A 17472-nucleotide genomic window follows, 5' to 3' on the forward strand; every position below is an offset into this window, starting at 1 on the left:
GGCAGCACTTTCCACAAAATGCAATTTAAGATGTTGGTGAAGTTGTGAGGGCTCCGTTGTGCGTATAGCCGCGCGCGTAGCGTGCTGCGCTAAAAAATGGGTGTGGCCATGGACCAGAATGTGGGTGTGGCCACGGCTGGAGACAAATTTACATGAACTTAGAAATGTGGGACATTAGATTAGGACAGTGGAGGTGAACCTTTTGGAGGCTGAGTGCCCAAACTGCAACCCAAAGGTCACTTATCTATCGCAAAGTGGCAACAGCAATTTAATCTACATACAAACGTTTTACCTCATACATGAACATTATGGAAAATCCAAGTTGAAAATAAACTGTGAAGATAAACAATTTCATCCATCCTACTCCTGAAAAATGTGTTGTTTTTCTTACAACCTCCCAGTTTTATTTTCCGTTTTAAAAAGCTAAAAAAGTAGGTTTAATGCTATTGTCTCATGATGATGATTCAGCTTTTCCATAGTCTCGCAGTTCGCAATCATGTGACCCCCAAACAAGACAAATTCAGAAATCATGGAGGCCCCCAACCAATCATGAGGCCCCCAACAAGACAAATTCAGCAATCATGAGGCCCCCAACAAGACACATTCAGCAACCTTGAGGCCCCCAACAAGACAAATTCAGCAATCGTGATGCCCCCAACACGACAGATTCAGCAGTCATGAGGCCCCCAACACGACAAATTCAGCAGTCATGAGGCACATAAATAGACAGCATTTCACATAAATAGGCAGAATGCCGCTTTAATATGGTAGACACCTCACCTGGCTTCTAAATTCTCCTCTACTGGCTGCTGTGCCTGGCTGGCCTGGCAATAGCGTTTTTGGCCGGATTGGGGATGTGTGGGCTGAAATGCCTTGTGGTGCTGCTGTGCCCGGGCTGGCGGGGATGCTGTGGTGTGGCCGGATGAGGTAGTGACAGGTGCCACCCCAGTTAGTGAAAGGTGCGCCCCCCCCCCTCAGCTGAGGTAGTGACAGGTGCCCCCCCCCAGTTAGATAGTGACAGGTGCCCCCCCCAGTAAGATAGTGACAGGTGCCCCCCCCAGTTAGATAGTGACAGGTGCCCCCCCCAGTTAGATAGTGACAGGTGCCCCCCCCAGTTAGATAGTGACAGGTGCCCCCCCCCCCCAGTTAGTGACAGGTGTGTCCCCCAGTTAGATAGTGACAGGTGTGTCCCCCAGCTAGATAGTGACAGGTGCCCCCCCAGCTAGATAGCGACAGGTGCCCCCACCAGTTAGATAGCGAGGTGTCCAGTGCCTCGCCTGTTACCTCTCTCTCCTGTGTCCCCGCTGCCCCACAGCTCAGACCTCACAGATCGCGGCGACTGAAGCAAGCAGAGTGCGCATGGCACCCGCGCGGCTGAACTTCACATGCGGAAGTGACTAATGATGTCACTTCCGCATGTGACGTACTCCGTGTATGCAGGTACCATGCGCACTCTGTTTACCTCAGTCGCCACGATCTGTGAGGTCTGAGCTGCGAGGCAGCGGGGACACAGGAGAGGCCACTATAAGAGGGAGCAGGCATGGCACCCATAGCGCGCAAGCCATGCCTGCATTTCAGGGAGACGAGCGGGCCGCAGCAGGTGGCCTGGCGGGTCGGATGCGGCCCGCGGGCTGCCAGTTGGACAGCGCTGGTATAAAACATTAAAATCAACAGATTTCCAAATAAAGCAATTTTGTTTATTGTTAGTTCATGGTAATGGTACCCAGCTGTTAAATCTAAACAGCTAAAGTTTGATATTTGGGCATATGTGCACAACTGCAACGCATCTACAAATGAGAAAATCTCACACTGGCTACCATAAATCCAGTATTGTTCATCCCCCATTGGCTACCATAAATCCAGTATGGTTCCTCCCCTTTGGCTACCATATATCCACTATGGTTCATCTCCCATTGGCTACTATTAATCCACAATAGTTCATCTCCCATTGGCTACCATAAATCCAGTATGGTTCCTCCCCTTTGGCTACCATATATCCACTATGGTTCATCTCCCATTGGCTACTATTAATCCACAATAGTTCATCTCCCATTGGCTACCATAAATCCAGTATGGTTCATCCCCTTTGGCTACCATAAATCCACTATGGTTCATCTCCCATTGGCTACTATTAATCCACAATAGTTCATCTCCCATTGGCTACCATAAATCCAGTATGGTTCATCCCCTTTGGCTACCATAAATCCACTATGGTTCATCTCCCATTGGCTACTATTAATCCACAATGGTTCATCTCCCATTGGCTACCATAAATCCAGTAGACTTGTGATTCTCAAAGTCTGATCTGGGAGTCGTCGGTATGGGTCAGGTAATCCCATAGCCATTACTGTAACATACCCTTCTGGCCAAGTGACATTAGGTACAACTACAGCAGAGAACAAAATGAATGCACATGGTTTATAAAATTACATGACTTTTTTTTAAATTAAAAGTAATTTTGTATTATTTATTTGCAACTGTATGTTAATGAATAGTTCATTCTACATTGTAAAACTTGTCACGTGACGTAATATATCCTTGAAAAACAAACAGTATAAAGCACTGCAAATCACTGCAGAACAACAGACCATGTAAAAATGTAAACTAAAGAAACATGCCCAAACACAAGAAATACCCCACTCTCTAGAAACATGACCACAGTCACACTATAACTGACTAGTTGCTTTAAACGCATGCTGTTGGAAGGATGTAGGAAGGCAAGAAAGGCATATGTTGCTGATGACTATATGCACTTTTTTATTAAGTAATCATTTCAACCAACCAATGGATGTACAACATTATTTGACACATGTTAACATCTATACTCAACCTTCATTAAAGGGACACTGTAGGGGGGGTCGGGGGAAAATGAGTTGAACTTACCCAGGGCTTGTAATGGTCCCCCACAGACATCCTGTGCCCGTGCAGCCACTCACCGATGCTCCAGCCCCGCCTCTGGTTCACTTCTGGAATTTCAGACTTTAAAGTCTGAAAACCACTGTGCCTGCGTTGCCGTGTCCTCACTCCCGCTGATGTCACCAGGAGCGTACTGCGCAGGCCCAGTATGGTCTGTGTCTGTGCAGTACGCTCCTGGTGACATCAGCGGGATCGAGGACATGGCAACGCAGGCGCTGTGGTTTTCAGACTTTAAAGTCTGAAATTCCAGAAGTGAACCGGAGGTGGGGCCGGAGCATCGGTGAGCGGCTGCGCAGCCACAGGATGTCTGCGGGGGATCGTTAGAAGCCCCGGGTAAGTTCAACTCATTTTCCCCCGACACCCCCACAGTATCCCTTTAAGAAAGAAATCTAAGAATTCATATATAAACAGGGGTTTATGAAACCAAGCTCTGCATCAGAGATCATACATTACTCACATCTTCATCTTGACTGCAATTGATAAGATCAACTAGTCGCTGAATGAGCCTCTCTTCATTCAACCACTGAAAGGACAAGAAAAGCAATATTTACGGCACAATAATCATTAAACTCTTAAAAAATAATTCATCACTTACAAATCCCGGTTTTTTAAAATGAAACTCTGCTATATATGCATACATCCTAATAGCAAAAAAATACCATTTTAAATCAAGAAAAAAAAAAGTGCAAGAGAAAAGAGGCGTGCTTGGTTTTCTTCAGCTCAATAAGATCCATGTTTTAAGTAGAACAAAGCTTAGAAAGCACCTCTTCCACTGAAGACCACCGCCCACAGAAAATAAATTATTCTGATTTTATGGGGCTATCTGCTCATCATAAGCATGTGTCAGAAGTGAAACCAAGCCAATTGTAAGTTGCATACTCAGGTCTGAGCATTTGACAAAAAAAAAAAACAAAAACAAAAAAAAAAAACACTGAAGAAAAGTTTTACTCACGCAAGGGTAATTCTTAGGCACAAAATCCCAAATGCATGAAGTTTATGTTATCAATATGAATTGAGAGAGCTATGGCAATTTCTGGACTGCTTTACAGGATACAAGTAATAATGTGTTACTAATTGGTCCTCAAAGGAGCAAGCAATTTTATGTCCCTATCATAGATATAGTTGAATGTGCATACCATATCATAGGATGTATGAACAGGCAACCCATGGAAATATGTGGAGAACAAACTTCATGTGATTAATGTCCAGGCCAGCAAACCTGGGAGCCAAGCGCTGCAAGGCAAGAGAGCGTAATATTGTGTAGGTTCCACTTGTGCAACCAAAACAGATCTGGTCCATCAGGGCATGGACTCTCCAAGATCTCTGTAGATGTTCTATGGTATCTAGATGGGTGCAAAAGTGGCATAGTAACGAGTATTCTCATCTTGCAGGGTTAGATGCCCAGTTCAAATCTCTGTCAGAACAAACCTAGCTAAAAATTATTTGTTAGGTAAAACAATTTGCAAACAAGTAACATCCCTTAGTGGGTTAAGAGGGAAACAAGGGCACAGTCCAAATGGAGAATAATGTATTACAGCATGCCAGTGCACTGACACATAGTGAGGTGAAGAAAAAGGGGCGGATGATCAAGTGGGTGCAGCAGGACTGACCATCGGGTAAAAGCTCTTTTGGGTCCATTTGGATGCTTGTTAGCAGCGCACACAGCCTCTGGCATGTGCTCTGCACAAGCACTTGAGATAATACCAAAAAGCTCTAGCCACAGGTCAGCCCCCCTACCTGATCATGCAGCCCTACTTTGGGGCACCTAACTGCTGCATGCAGCAACACGTTATTGTGCTTCATTTGGACTGTGCCCTTATTACCCTCTTTACCTGTAATACAAGTCTTGATTTATGTATGGCGCAAGCTTTAATATTAATGCAGTTAAGCCGTTAATGCAGCTATGCCCGCTCTCCAAAATATAAATCTGAAGTTTCTCACATTCAAAACTTCTTGTCTGAGAGGAGCCGGCTCCACACAACTGATAAGACGCAGTAACAAGTCCATCATAGCTGAGGTACCGATGTGATCCAGCACTAATGTGAGGAACTGTTCCTTTTTCCTCAGGAATCCAATCACCTAAGGAAAAAGACCAGTGGATAAATCAACAAATTATCAACAGCAGAACAAGTAAACCAAACTTTGGTCTCATGATGTTATTTTACAGGGTATAAGGTTCTGGATATAAATAGATAGCTTACTAAATGCAAAACGCATTTCATTTGACTGTGATATGTATTAAAATTAACCAAATTATTATTATGAATTTTTTTTAGACGTAAAATTAATTATTTTACAATATTTTACAGTATACAGACATACATAAGGCTATACTGTAGTGGCTTAATCAGAATGGTATATAACTGAACTGCCCCTACTGTTTAGCAAAAGATAATTAAGTTGTTTTTCTCTATTGTAAAGATAAATAGGAAGGGATGTGGATCTGCAAATATATTGCTACGGTATATTACTGGTGAAAGGAAATGCATACTTTAGGGTCAGAACTAAAATAACACAGGTGGTTTTTAATGTTGTACTGCTGGGCAATTTAAATGCTCTCTTGACAAAATGAAGGTGCTGCAATTTATTAGACTGTAAGACAAGAGCTCAGAATCGGGAGATTATAGATGTCTATGCTGTTCAGCCCTTACTGGTCCATTCAAGGCGGCAGTGTTGGTTTCTTACAGCGAACTGTCCAACAAAGCTTGTCTCATTTGTGAGGTTTCCTTGACTTGAGAAAAAAATAATTGTAGATATAATTAACAGAATATCAGTAATATGGACAAGATTCTAAGAAGGCAGGTAGGGCAGAAATGCTTTAAACTACACACCAGTATCTCCAAAACGTGAAAAATCATATGCATTATGCTTTAGCAGTGTAGTGGTGTACATCGTCAGAGAAGCCGCTCACTTGCTCAGTTTTCCTTGCTATCAGGTTCCCAATGGTTTTGCTGAAGAAGCTGGCCAGCAGCGGGTTCAGGGGAGGCTCTTGTCGCAGGAAGTCATACAAGATGTCCAGTAAGTGCTCATCTTCACCTAATTTGTCATTAATCTGTGGTACGTCACATGTAAGCAGCTCACAGGCTATGTTGGGATACCTGACAAAAGTGAGCAGATACAAATACACATTAAGTGACAAACATTAACAAGTTTACACACTACTAGGAGTTCTGGTTCACCATGAGCTTGCTGGGTACTCTGTAACACCGGGTGTTTCAAGTCCTACCACATAGATCCACATTAATCTCTGCCATGCAATGATAAGGATCAACCAACCCGTCTGTGTGCATGTTGGATTATTGTGGCTCTGTAATATTAACGAGCTGACACATCATTGCATTCCAGCGGATCTGGAGGTGTGTTTAGCCATCAGGGACAACAAAGAGATGATTTGCATATTCAGCAGTGATGCACTGGGATACATCTCAGAACTCACTCCAACCTGAATAATTGTAAATACCTTCTGTGTTAAGAAGGTAAACTTCTATTTTTCATATAACCTTAGTAAGAGGGCTTTTCGGTCTCTTTTAGTCTCTTATACACTCCTTGGAGTTCTGATTCACCATGAGCTTGTTGGGTACTCTGAAGCAACACATTTTTCAGAACTCTAGGGCCATTTGACACAAGCTAACTTCACAAAACGACCCCCTTTGTACATTCAAAAACTGTAAGGCTTATATTATGGTATACACATGTAAAATCTTGAGTTGTGCAAGGTCACTAATCTTCTGCTCATTATCACACAACTGTCCCAAGTAGGAGGCATACACAAGTCTAAAATCTCTCCTCTAAAGGTGCCCATCAACGATACAATCTTGATTGAACAATTTTACAAGTACTATAGGTGAACACACACACCATACAATTTTTTAAATATCTTTTTAATTCAAGAATTACAATCATTTTTTCTGACGGATTGTAACATTTCAAAAATCTAACCAATGTACCACACACGTGTTCAATTTTTTTCCCCAATTATGAAAAAAAAGATTGAAAACTTGAGTGTCTCTCTACTTCAAGAAATTGTCAATCTGACTTACAGGTGAAGCTTGAAAAATTAGAACAACATGCAAAAGTCCATTTATTTCAGTAATTCAACTTAAAAGGTGAAACTAATATAAGAAATAGACTCATTTACATGCAAAGCAAGATATTTCATGCCTTTATTTGTTATAATTTTGATGGTTATGGCCTACAGCTTATGCCCCAAAATCTCAGACCGTTAGAATATTGTGAAAATGTTCAATATTCTAGGATCAAAGTGTCAGAATCAAATCAGCTAATAAATTCAAAACACCCGCAAAGGATTCCTATTTCATAAATTAGCTTCATAAGTTAAATTAATGAAATAAATGGACTTTTGCACAATATTATAATTTTCTGAGATTCACCTGCACGCTATTTTCATATAAATTTACCAGAAAGATCCAACACTCCAGATCTACTTTTATTGAATAAAAATGGGAAATGCAATCAGATTTATCAAACAAATAAAAGAAGCTTTCAATCTTTCTGTACAACTGATTGTTTTTATTGAATTGCTGTAAAAAATTGGATCATTTTATTGTATGGTGTGTGGCCACCTTATGTAGTAGACTGGTACATTAAAGTGGACCTGAACTCTTGCACAGGATAGAAGGAAAATGCAGAGAAATGCACCCTGAATGTATTTATAGAGTTTAGCCTGTTTAAAGAGAACCCGAGGTGGGTTTGAAGAATGTTATCTGCATACAGAGGCTGGATCTGCCTATACAGCCCAGCCTCTGTTGCTATCCCAAACCCCCCTAAGGTCCCCCTGCACTTTGCAATCCCTCATAAATCACAGCCACGCTGCTGACACACAGCTTGTCAGAGCTGGCTGTGTTTAGCTTTATAGTGTCAGTCTGCTGCTCTCCCCGCCTCCTGCAGAGCTCCGGGCCCCGCCTGCGTCCCTTCCCTCCCCGCTGATTGGAGGGAAGGGACGGGGGCAGGGACCGGAGCTATGCAGGAGGTGGGGGAGAAGCCGAGACTGACACTACAGATGTAAACACAGCCTCACAGCACGGCTGTGATTTATGAGGGATTGCAAAGTGCAGGGGGACCTCAGGGGGGTTTGGGATAGCAACAGAGGCTGGGCTGTATAGGCTGATCCAGCCTCTGTATGCAGATAACATTCTTTAAACACACCTCGGGTTCTCTTTAATTCCAGCTCATTTGTGTCTAATCTCAAGTTGTAATTTTATCCTCCCCTGTGTCACATGACTGTCTATGGCAGATAAGCAGATACGCCCATTTGAAGGCACAGGCTGTAAACAATATGTCTGCGCCCATGAATCAGCAAGTAAAAAACCTGCACAGATTTATTTTAGGATCAGCTGCAACAAATACATTTTTATTTTGTTGAAAGGTTATTATTCTGTTGTGTATCTTTTAGAACAGAGAGGACATTCTGAGTTCAGGTCCACTTTAAGTGAATATACTTGAAATATATACTGTAAGTAGTCCCTTATATTACATAGAAGTGGTAAGATGATTGTATTAATAGGCACCTTTACTCCCAATGATGATCTTAGGGCAGGGAGTGGGAGGAGTGATTCGATCATCTATTGATCCAACTTCTCTGAACTAATCGATTCACTTTTAATCAATATTAATTTTCAGCAGTTTATCAAAGGAAAGCCTGATTGGAAATGTTGAAACGTCTCCCTAAAAGCAAAAGTTGGCCTGCAGCATTGTGCAACATTGAGCAGTACAAATCTTATGTTTTGCTTGATGCTGAAATTAACAAAATGGCGAATGATGTATGAATCAATATGTATGAATCATATGAATCAATCATTATGTGATGGATCGATCTAGGCATATGGGACCATAATCAACCCACATACAGTATTGCCAACTTATAACGGTTTGATTTAGCAGACCAGCTAATTTGAACATCAAATTTCCATTTGCTTCAGGCAGGGAACAGACTTGACAGTTTTGGTACGCGTTTTCTGCACAGAAAAACTGAGAACTCCTGTTAATCAATGGGCTAGTCCACACTTACTGTGTTGTTCGCACGCAGAAAAAAAACTGACATTCTGCATCCTGATTCTGCACATTTTGTCAGTTTTCTCTATCAATTACGCGTTTCGCGTTTTCCAGCATGGAAACACACTTGGTGCACAGAAAAAGTATGCAGAAAAACGCGCGCGGAAAACTGAAAGTCAAGTGTGTTCCCTGGGAAATGGGATATTATGGCTAGTAGAGTAGATATAGCTATATTCTATTTCATTGTCTTTAATCATATGTATTGTACAGCGCTGTGTAACATGTTAGCGCTATATAAATTGAATAAATTTATATATCAATTGAATAAATAAAATAATAATTCTGATATTTAAAGGAAACCTGTCGTATTCATGACCGAGTCTGCCATCTTTCTTCCCTTTTAAAATGCTACCAGCTTGGCTGTTGTGCTTCACTTTCTGAATAACTTAACCTAGAAAAAGCATACAGATCAGGTGGCTCTGACTCCAGTGTGATTTCGATGGCTGCATCCCTGAACTAGAAACACTGCTAAAACCAAAAGGAGCAAGAAAGTCAGGTAACTGGCATCTGCTCAAGGAAAATAAAGAATATGGCAAGTTCTTATTGTACTTGGTTTAGCCTACATATAACCTCTACCTCCACATGTGCTTAGGGGAGCTGATAGATTCCTCTCCTATATGCCAGTTTTCTCTGCTGAATTTTCTTTTATTTAAGTGTGACCTGTTGATTTCAATCCTGGATTTAGCTTCTACACACCCCTCACTGTGGGGTATCTTCTAAGTGACCCTGTAGTGAGAGGTATGTGAAGAATGCCATATTTACTTTATAACAGTGTAAATTGCCAGGCTGTTCTGCCGATCTTAGGACTCCAATATTTTAAGCCACAGACCAAAAACAAACTTGGAAAGACCAAGCAAATGCAGCTCTTGTGGCATGTGACTGGTCCATTTTTAGGTTGCATAAAATATGCATCAATTATTTTCATCTCACGGATCATCCCTACTTGCCACAAAATAGAGTAATGAATTAAAAAAAAAACACTACAGTACCACATACACAATACAGAACAGTTCACACGGGAAAAAAAAACTTCTTTCTGTCCCATTGCTTTTGCACTGTTGTGTATAGGTTAGTTAGGTCCTAACCAACACCAACATACAGGACACCTATTTTGGGCATTCTGATGGATATGGATTCTACATTCTACTTATGGTCTTCGTCAGTTCATCTGTTCCTTTGGCTTCCAATATCACCTATACATGGATGATACCCAAATCTACCTTTCAGCACCTGACTTAGATACTCTAATAGATCGTGTCCCTGCCTGTCTCAGTGCTATCTCCTCCTTAAAGAGAATCTGTATTGTTAAAATCTCACAAAAGTAAACATACCAGTGTGTTAGGGGACATCTCCTATTACCCTCTGTCACAATTTCGCCGCTCCCCGCCGCATTAAAAGTGGTTAAAAACAGTTTTAAAAAGTTTGTTTATAAACAAACAAAATGGCCACCAAAACAGGAAGTAGGTTGATGTACACATAGAAAATACATCCATACACAATCAGGCTGTATACAGCCTTCCTTTTGAATCTCAAGAGATCATTTGTGTGTTTCTTTCCCCCTGCATCTCTCATGCACTGAAGTTTCAGGCTGCTCTTTTCTTCCTGCAAACAGCTTTGCCCTTGTCTGTAATTCCTCTCTATGTGAAAGCCCAGCCAGCTCAGAGGACGATTTATCCAGCTTGTAAAAGATAAGAGAGAAGAGAGAAGCTGCTCTAATCTAAATAAAACACAGGTAGTGTGCATAGAGGGGCCTGGAAGGGGGAGTTCATAGCAGAACCACAACACTGAAGAACTTGGCAGCCTTCCAGACACAGGCTGACAAGTCTGACAAGAGAGAGATAAGTTGATTTATTACAGAGACTGTGATAGTACAAAGTGCTGCAGTAAGCCAGAACACATTAGAATAGCTTTTGGAACTTGTAGGATGATAAAAAACAGGATGCAATTTTTGTTACGGAGTCTCTTTAATGTCGTCTGGTTTTCAAAAACTCAATATGGACAAGACTGAAATGGTAATCTTTCCACCTCACAACTCAATGCACCTGCCTGACTTCACCATTTCTGTTGATGGCACTTCAATAACACCTGTCTCTTAGGCTCTCTGCCTAGGTATAATACTGGACTACAGTCTCTCATTCAAACTACACATTAACAAACTTTCCCCCTCTTGTCGCCTCCGCCTAAAAAACATTTCCTGCATCCGCACTTTTCTCACTCCGGAGACTACCATACTTTTGGTGCATGCCCTGATTATTTCACAACTAGACTACTGCAACTCTCTGCTACACGTTTAGCCTTGCTACAGTCCATCATGAGCTCTACTGCACGACTCCTTCACCTCTCCTCCCACTTCTCCAGCCCTATTCCGATCTGTCAGTGGCTGCCAATTACAAAAGGAATACAATTTAAAATCCTTACTCTTGCCTACAAAGACCTCTACAACCTAGCTTCTTAGCTAAATAAACTTATTTCCAGATCCAACCTACATGCAATCTCCACTGTACTAAACATATACTTCTGTATTCCTCTCTGGTCACCTCTTCTCACTCCTGCTTACAAGACTTATCTCGATTCTCACCCCTCCTCTGGAACACCCTCCCTCAACACATCCGCCACTCACCCACAATCTGAAAACTCACCACTTCAGGCAAGCATACTCTCCTACACTTTGGCCACTGACCACCATTTCTACCATCTAATACACAGCTTCTCTTCACCTACTGTCCAATCCCTTAAACCTTTCGACTGTAATGCCTTTTGGTCAGGGCTCTTTCCCCTTTGTCTTCTAAAGCTGTATATTGTGTGTGCATATCTTCCAGCCTGATGTAAAAATTTGTAGTTGGTTTGTTCACTGCATCAGCAGTAATTCACCATTGTCTTTTATTGTTAACTGTTGTATTGTTTATTTAGTATTGTTATACCCTATATGCTATTGTACAGTGCCACTGAAGATGCTGGCGCTATATAAATATATAGGATTCAGCAATCTTCAAGATTTATCATCAGCATGTAGCTTGGGTGATAAACATGTCTTGGACCAACTGTCACAGTGGAATCTATATGCATTTGCTGATTCAGCTGCTGCCAGGGCACATAAAAACAAAACAATTCTGGCACAATCTTGATAAGTAACTCTAACAATACTCACTTTAAAGGAAGCCGGAGATGAACAGGTACCTTTAAAATAAACATACCCCCCGAAAGTGTATGTCAAAAACAGGCTATTCCTGTAATTTTTGTTGCTCTCCTGTGCTCATGTTATTCTTATTTTTCATTTTCATCCAGTCTAAAATCCAAGATGGCCGCCGTCTGCTCCCGGGTCAGTGTCACTGTGTGTATAGTTATCCATCAAATAATGTATGCAGGGATATATATATATATATATATATATATATATATATATATATATATATATATATATATATATATATATATATATATATATATATTTATTTATTAGGGGGGAAAAACTGCAGACATACACTATAGGCCTCAATTCACGGAGCATTATCAAACGTTTATCAAACACTTTATCAAACGTTTGATAATTTACCTCATGGGTAAAATCTCATTTTGAATTCACTAAGGTGTTATATATTTGTTGAACGTTTTATCGGTAAAACATTCGATAAATAAATAACACCTTAGTGAATTTAAAATGAGATTTTACCCATGAGGTAAATTATCAAACGTTTGATAAAGTGTTTGATAAACGTTTGATAATGCTCCGTGAATTGAGGCCACAGGCACAATTACTTTTACTTATTCCTGGAAATCCAAAGACCAGCACAGCTGCTGCTGCAATCGATCTGTGTACAGTCATCATCATTATTATTGTGCTGTGGTTTGAAGCTGTAATCAACTTTGCCCTTAAAAGGGAATGTCTAAGCAAAATAAAAAAATGAGTTTCACTTACCTGGGGCTTCTACCAGCCTCATGCAGCCATCCTGTGCCCTCGTAGTCACTCGCTGCTGCTCCAGTCCCCCGCTGGCAGATTGCCGACCTCGGAGGTCGGCGGGACGCATTACGTACATTTTTACGCATTCCCGCTAGTGCAGGAACATAAACACATACATTATTACGCATTACTGGTTCAATGCGTAAAAATTTACGCATTGAACCAGTAACGCGTAAAAATGTATGTGTTAATGTTCCTGCACTAGTGGGAATGCGTAAAAACGTACGCAATGCGGCCCGCCGACCTCCGAGATCGGCAAGCTGCCAGTGGGGGACTGGAGCAGCAGTGAGTGACTACGAGGGCACAGGATGGCTGCATGGGGCTGGCAGAAGCCCCAGGTAAGTGAAACTCATTTTTTTTTTTGCTTGAACCTTCCCTTTAAGCCCCACCTACACGACACGATTCTATTTACGATTCTATTACGATCCGATTAAATCCGACATATCCGATTGGGATTCAATTCGATTTGCAATGGCAAACTGAATAGAATCGAATCCTGATCGGACATGTCGGATTTAATCGGATTGTAAATAGAAACGTAATAGAAACGGATTGTGCAGATTGGGCTTTAGAGCAGTGTCCCATGGAATGCACAAACTGGAATAATGATAATTGGACACAGACCAAAAGCTCCATCTACACGATACGATTCTTTGTACGATTCAATTACGATTCTATTTACGATCCGATTAAATCCGAAAAGGAAGCAAATAGTGCAGCAGCCGAGATTGCCTTTTGTTACAGAGAAAGAGAAAGTAATTGTCCCTGTCTTGGGGAGAGATAAGTGTGCAACTCAAGCAGGGACACTAATTAGTTGGGTAAATAAATAAATATATGTTTACTGAGCTGCTTTTCCCTTCACAGGCACTGCTGTTTCTGATGCTGTTCTGTGCACAGATAGGGAGAACACAATGAGAGAGGGGGGCGGGCTTGAGCAGACTTCTCTCACAGCTATAGAGCTTCCTAGCCAAGCACATGACTGAGAGCTCAGTCAATGTTTTTTTACAGGGGGGATTACAATCTCACAGGGCAGATCAGAATGAAACAGGGTAAAGGTCTGTTCTCATGTCCCTACTAGTATCTAGTATTAATTAAAGCAGGTTGCTTCATCTCTGGTACACTTTAAAGAAAACCTGAACTGAAAATTAAAAGTCAAAATAAACATACACACGTCATACTTGCCTCCTGTGTAGTCTACTCATTAATCTCTTTCTCCTTTCCGGCATCCTGTTTATCCACTGTGACCGATGGAGTTCTACTTCCTCCATTTTGAAAATGGTCATTACCCCATAATGGCTTCCTGGTCAGCACACTGTTAAACTGTAATATCACCCACCTGAGCCATAGGGAAACATGGACATTGCCTTGATCATCAGTTGTCCTCTCAGCTATAACTGACAGTAACTGATATATTTCAATTCTGACAAAATCTTGTCAGAACTAGAAGGAATCTTGTAAGAAGAAAATGGTGATCCTCTGAGAGGAACTGGCGGCAAGGTAAGTATATAATATTCATTTACAGGTACATCATGTGTTTATTGTAAATAATTTGACATCTTTCAGGTTCCCTTTAACAAATTTTAATATTGCCCATTTATTTTACCAAGATGATAGCTGTGTTACCATACATATGCATGTTACAGGCATACATATTAAAACTGCAAGTCTTTGAAATGTTTTGGGTCTTTACTTTTCCAACCAGAGCTAATCAACTAATGAAAAGGCATCATTTTCTGTTAGCAGTGATTGAAACATATTTGCTACTACAAGATGACTTTGCTAGCACAACCAGCTAACAGCGAGTGAGCAGTGAGTGGGTTGTTACAGAAGTTTACTCACTTGAAGCGGACTTTCTCCTCCATATCTTCAGGAGGCTTTTGTGTGATGAGTTGTACAAGCTGCTCCATGCACTCTGGCTGGCAAAGGAAGTCCAGCAAACGCTGGTTCTGAGCCTTGCACTCCTGAAGCAAGTCATCCTCATCCATTAGCTCTAGTAAGGTCACGTCTTCCTTCTCCAGGAGCTTGTCCACGTGTGACGTTGTATTCAGGTCAAATTTCCAAAACATGTTGGCAAACTGCTCCCGATCTCTAGCAGAAAGTTGATAAGACAAAATCAAATCGGATGGAGTGTTTAGAAATGGAGTCATCATATACTGCTCTAAAAGCTTCCGGGATGATAAAGGATGTGTGCTTTGCATCCTAGCAACCTTCAGGCTTCACAAAGCATTCTTGCTTCAAGGGTTATTTGAACACATACTGATTATAACAACATGACCAAATTTTCGATTACAATAAATCCAGTATATTAAAGTTGGCAGCTAAAAAACACAATATGATATTAAAGCACAAGGATAAGTTAAAAGCGTTGAGTTACCTAAATATATGTAAAGCATGATCCATTTCCAAGAAAGTTTAAAGTCTTCTATGTCAAGTGTCAAGAAACAGCTGTCATGCTTGTACCAAATCTACCATATCTCTAAGCTCTGCAAGCTCTGCAGGATTTGCAGTAGTGCAAAGCCTTTTCCTTGTGTCGCTCCTTCCAATGTTCATTCATAATAAATAAATATTTGATCAAGTGGGCCTCAGTCTACTAATATTTTCATTAAACCTGAATACTTATCAAATGTAATATCTAATCTATTACAAAAATTGTATATTATTTTCCTTGCATCTAAAAGCAATTCTCTGTGTGCCTTGTTTATTTATTTGCTTTACTTTCACTGCATGTACCAATAAATACAATTTGCTATTTATACCTTAATACTTTCAACTTTTTCAAAAGATATCAGAAGAAAAAGTTTACATGTCCCAGAAACATACAGATAACTTAATTGACTTCACCCTAAAATTGACCCTAGTGTACGATACATACACTGCACAATACATACATAGACCTGAGTATGGTAGGGATTAGATTGTGAGCCCCTCTGAGGGAAAGTTACGTGACAAGGCAATATGCTCTGTACAACGCTGTGGACGATGTCGGCCCTATATAAATAATAATAATAATATTCCTCAGACAGACACTCTCTCTGGCCAGATGAACAAATCAGACAAATTAAAGCAGTGAGATAGTACAGAGGTTTCCCGTATCCTCTGACAGCCCACTCTTCCAGCACTAACCCAGAGTCAGGCTCAGGCCAGAAATCCACAATTCAGAGCGGTTACCCTGACCTGGAAACAGGGGAGGTGAGTAATGTGCAGGGCTGCTGAAGATCTATCTAGCGGTATGATTTTTAGGGTCTAAAGGCTTGTAAAAAAATTGCACTGCTTTCAGAACATAAAATCTGGAAATAATCATAATACTAGGAAGGTTAAAAAAAAGAAAAAAGTTAGATACTCACTGCACTCACATACTGTGCACGCATGAGCGCGGACTTGTTGGGGAAGTACAGAGCCGTCTGAAGACACGGTGGGATGACAGAGAGGAATGGGAATGCTCTAAGGCAGGGGTCCCCAACCTTTTCCGGCCCGGGGACCACTTACTGACCAAATTTTTCTCCGAGGCCCGGGGGGGGGGGGGGGGAGGGGGGGGGAGGGAGTATTGCGCGCGCGACCTAGTGGACAGTGTCGTGCGCAGCGGGTTATGGGGGGAGGGGCTGGGGTGCGGCGGCATGGCTAGCATAGTTGCCTCAGTATAGGGAGTTTAGTTGCCCCAGTATGGCTAGTATAGTTACCCCAGTGTAGCTAGTATAGTGCCCCAGTATAGCTTGTATTGACCAGTATAGCTAGTATAGTCCCAGTATGGGTCGGTAGTGCCCTAGTATAGCTAATATAGTGTCCAGTATGGGTAGGTAGTGCCCCAGTATAGCTAGTAAAGTGCACAGTATAGTGCCCCAGTAGGGCTAGTAAAGTGCCCAGCATGGCTAGGCTAGTATAGTAACCCCAGTATAGCTAGTATAGTGCCCCAGTATGGCTAGTAAAGTGCCCAGCATGGCTAGTATGGTTACCCCAGCATGGCTAGTATGGTTACCCCAGCATGGCTAGTATAGTGCCCCAGCATGGCTAGTATAGTGCCCCAGCATGGCTAGTATAGTGCCCCAGCATGGCTAGTATAGTGCCCCAGCATGGCTAGTATAGTGCCCCAGCATGGCTAGTATAGTGCCCCAGCATGGCTAGTACAGTGCCCCAGCATGGCTAGTACAGTGCCCCAGCATGGTTAGTACAGTGTCCCAGCATGGCTAGTACAGTGCCCCAGCATGGCTAGTACAGTGCCCCAGCATGGCTAGTATAGTGCGCCAGCATGGCTAGTATAGTGCTCCGCATGGCTAGTATAGTGCCCAGCATGGCTAGTATAGTGCCCAGCATGGCTAGTATAGTGCCCAGCATGGCTAGTATAGTGCCCAGCATGGCTAGTATAGTGCCCAGCATGGCTAGTATAGTGCCCAGCATGGGTAGTATAGTGCCCAGCATGGCTAGTATAGTGCCCAGCATGGCTAGTATAGTTCCCCAGCATGGCTAGTATAGTTCCCCAGCATGGCTAGTATAGTTCCCCAGCATGGCTAGTATAGTGCCCCAGCATGGCT

At 41.9% G+C, this 17472-nt stretch overlaps 1 protein-coding gene across 4 annotated transcripts in view; it reads right to left on the reverse strand.

Annotated features, from left to right (window-relative positions):
• PPP6R2 (protein phosphatase 6 regulatory subunit 2) overlaps positions 1–17472 on the reverse strand; it is a 112674-nt gene that overhangs the window by 54445 nt on the left and 40757 nt on the right. For all 4 annotated transcript variants that reach the window (XM_068275912.1, XM_068275909.1, XM_068275911.1 and 1 more), the window contains 4 exons: positions 14786–15034; positions 5828–6014; positions 4858–4995; positions 3374–3439 (listed from right to left, as the gene is read on the reverse strand). In XM_068275912.1, the coding sequence (XP_068132013.1) occupies positions 3374–3439; positions 4858–4995; positions 5828–6014; positions 14786–15012 (618 nt within the window). In that variant the 5' untranslated portion in view covers positions 15013–15034. The remainder of the gene's footprint in view (positions 1–3373; positions 3440–4857; positions 4996–5827; positions 6015–14785; positions 15035–17472) is intronic.

This window comes from Hyperolius riggenbachi, chromosome 3 (genome assembly GCF_040937935.1).
Source record: "Hyperolius riggenbachi isolate aHypRig1 chromosome 3, aHypRig1.pri, whole genome shotgun sequence".
Taxonomy (NCBI): domain Eukaryota; kingdom Metazoa; phylum Chordata; class Amphibia; order Anura; family Hyperoliidae; genus Hyperolius; species Hyperolius riggenbachi.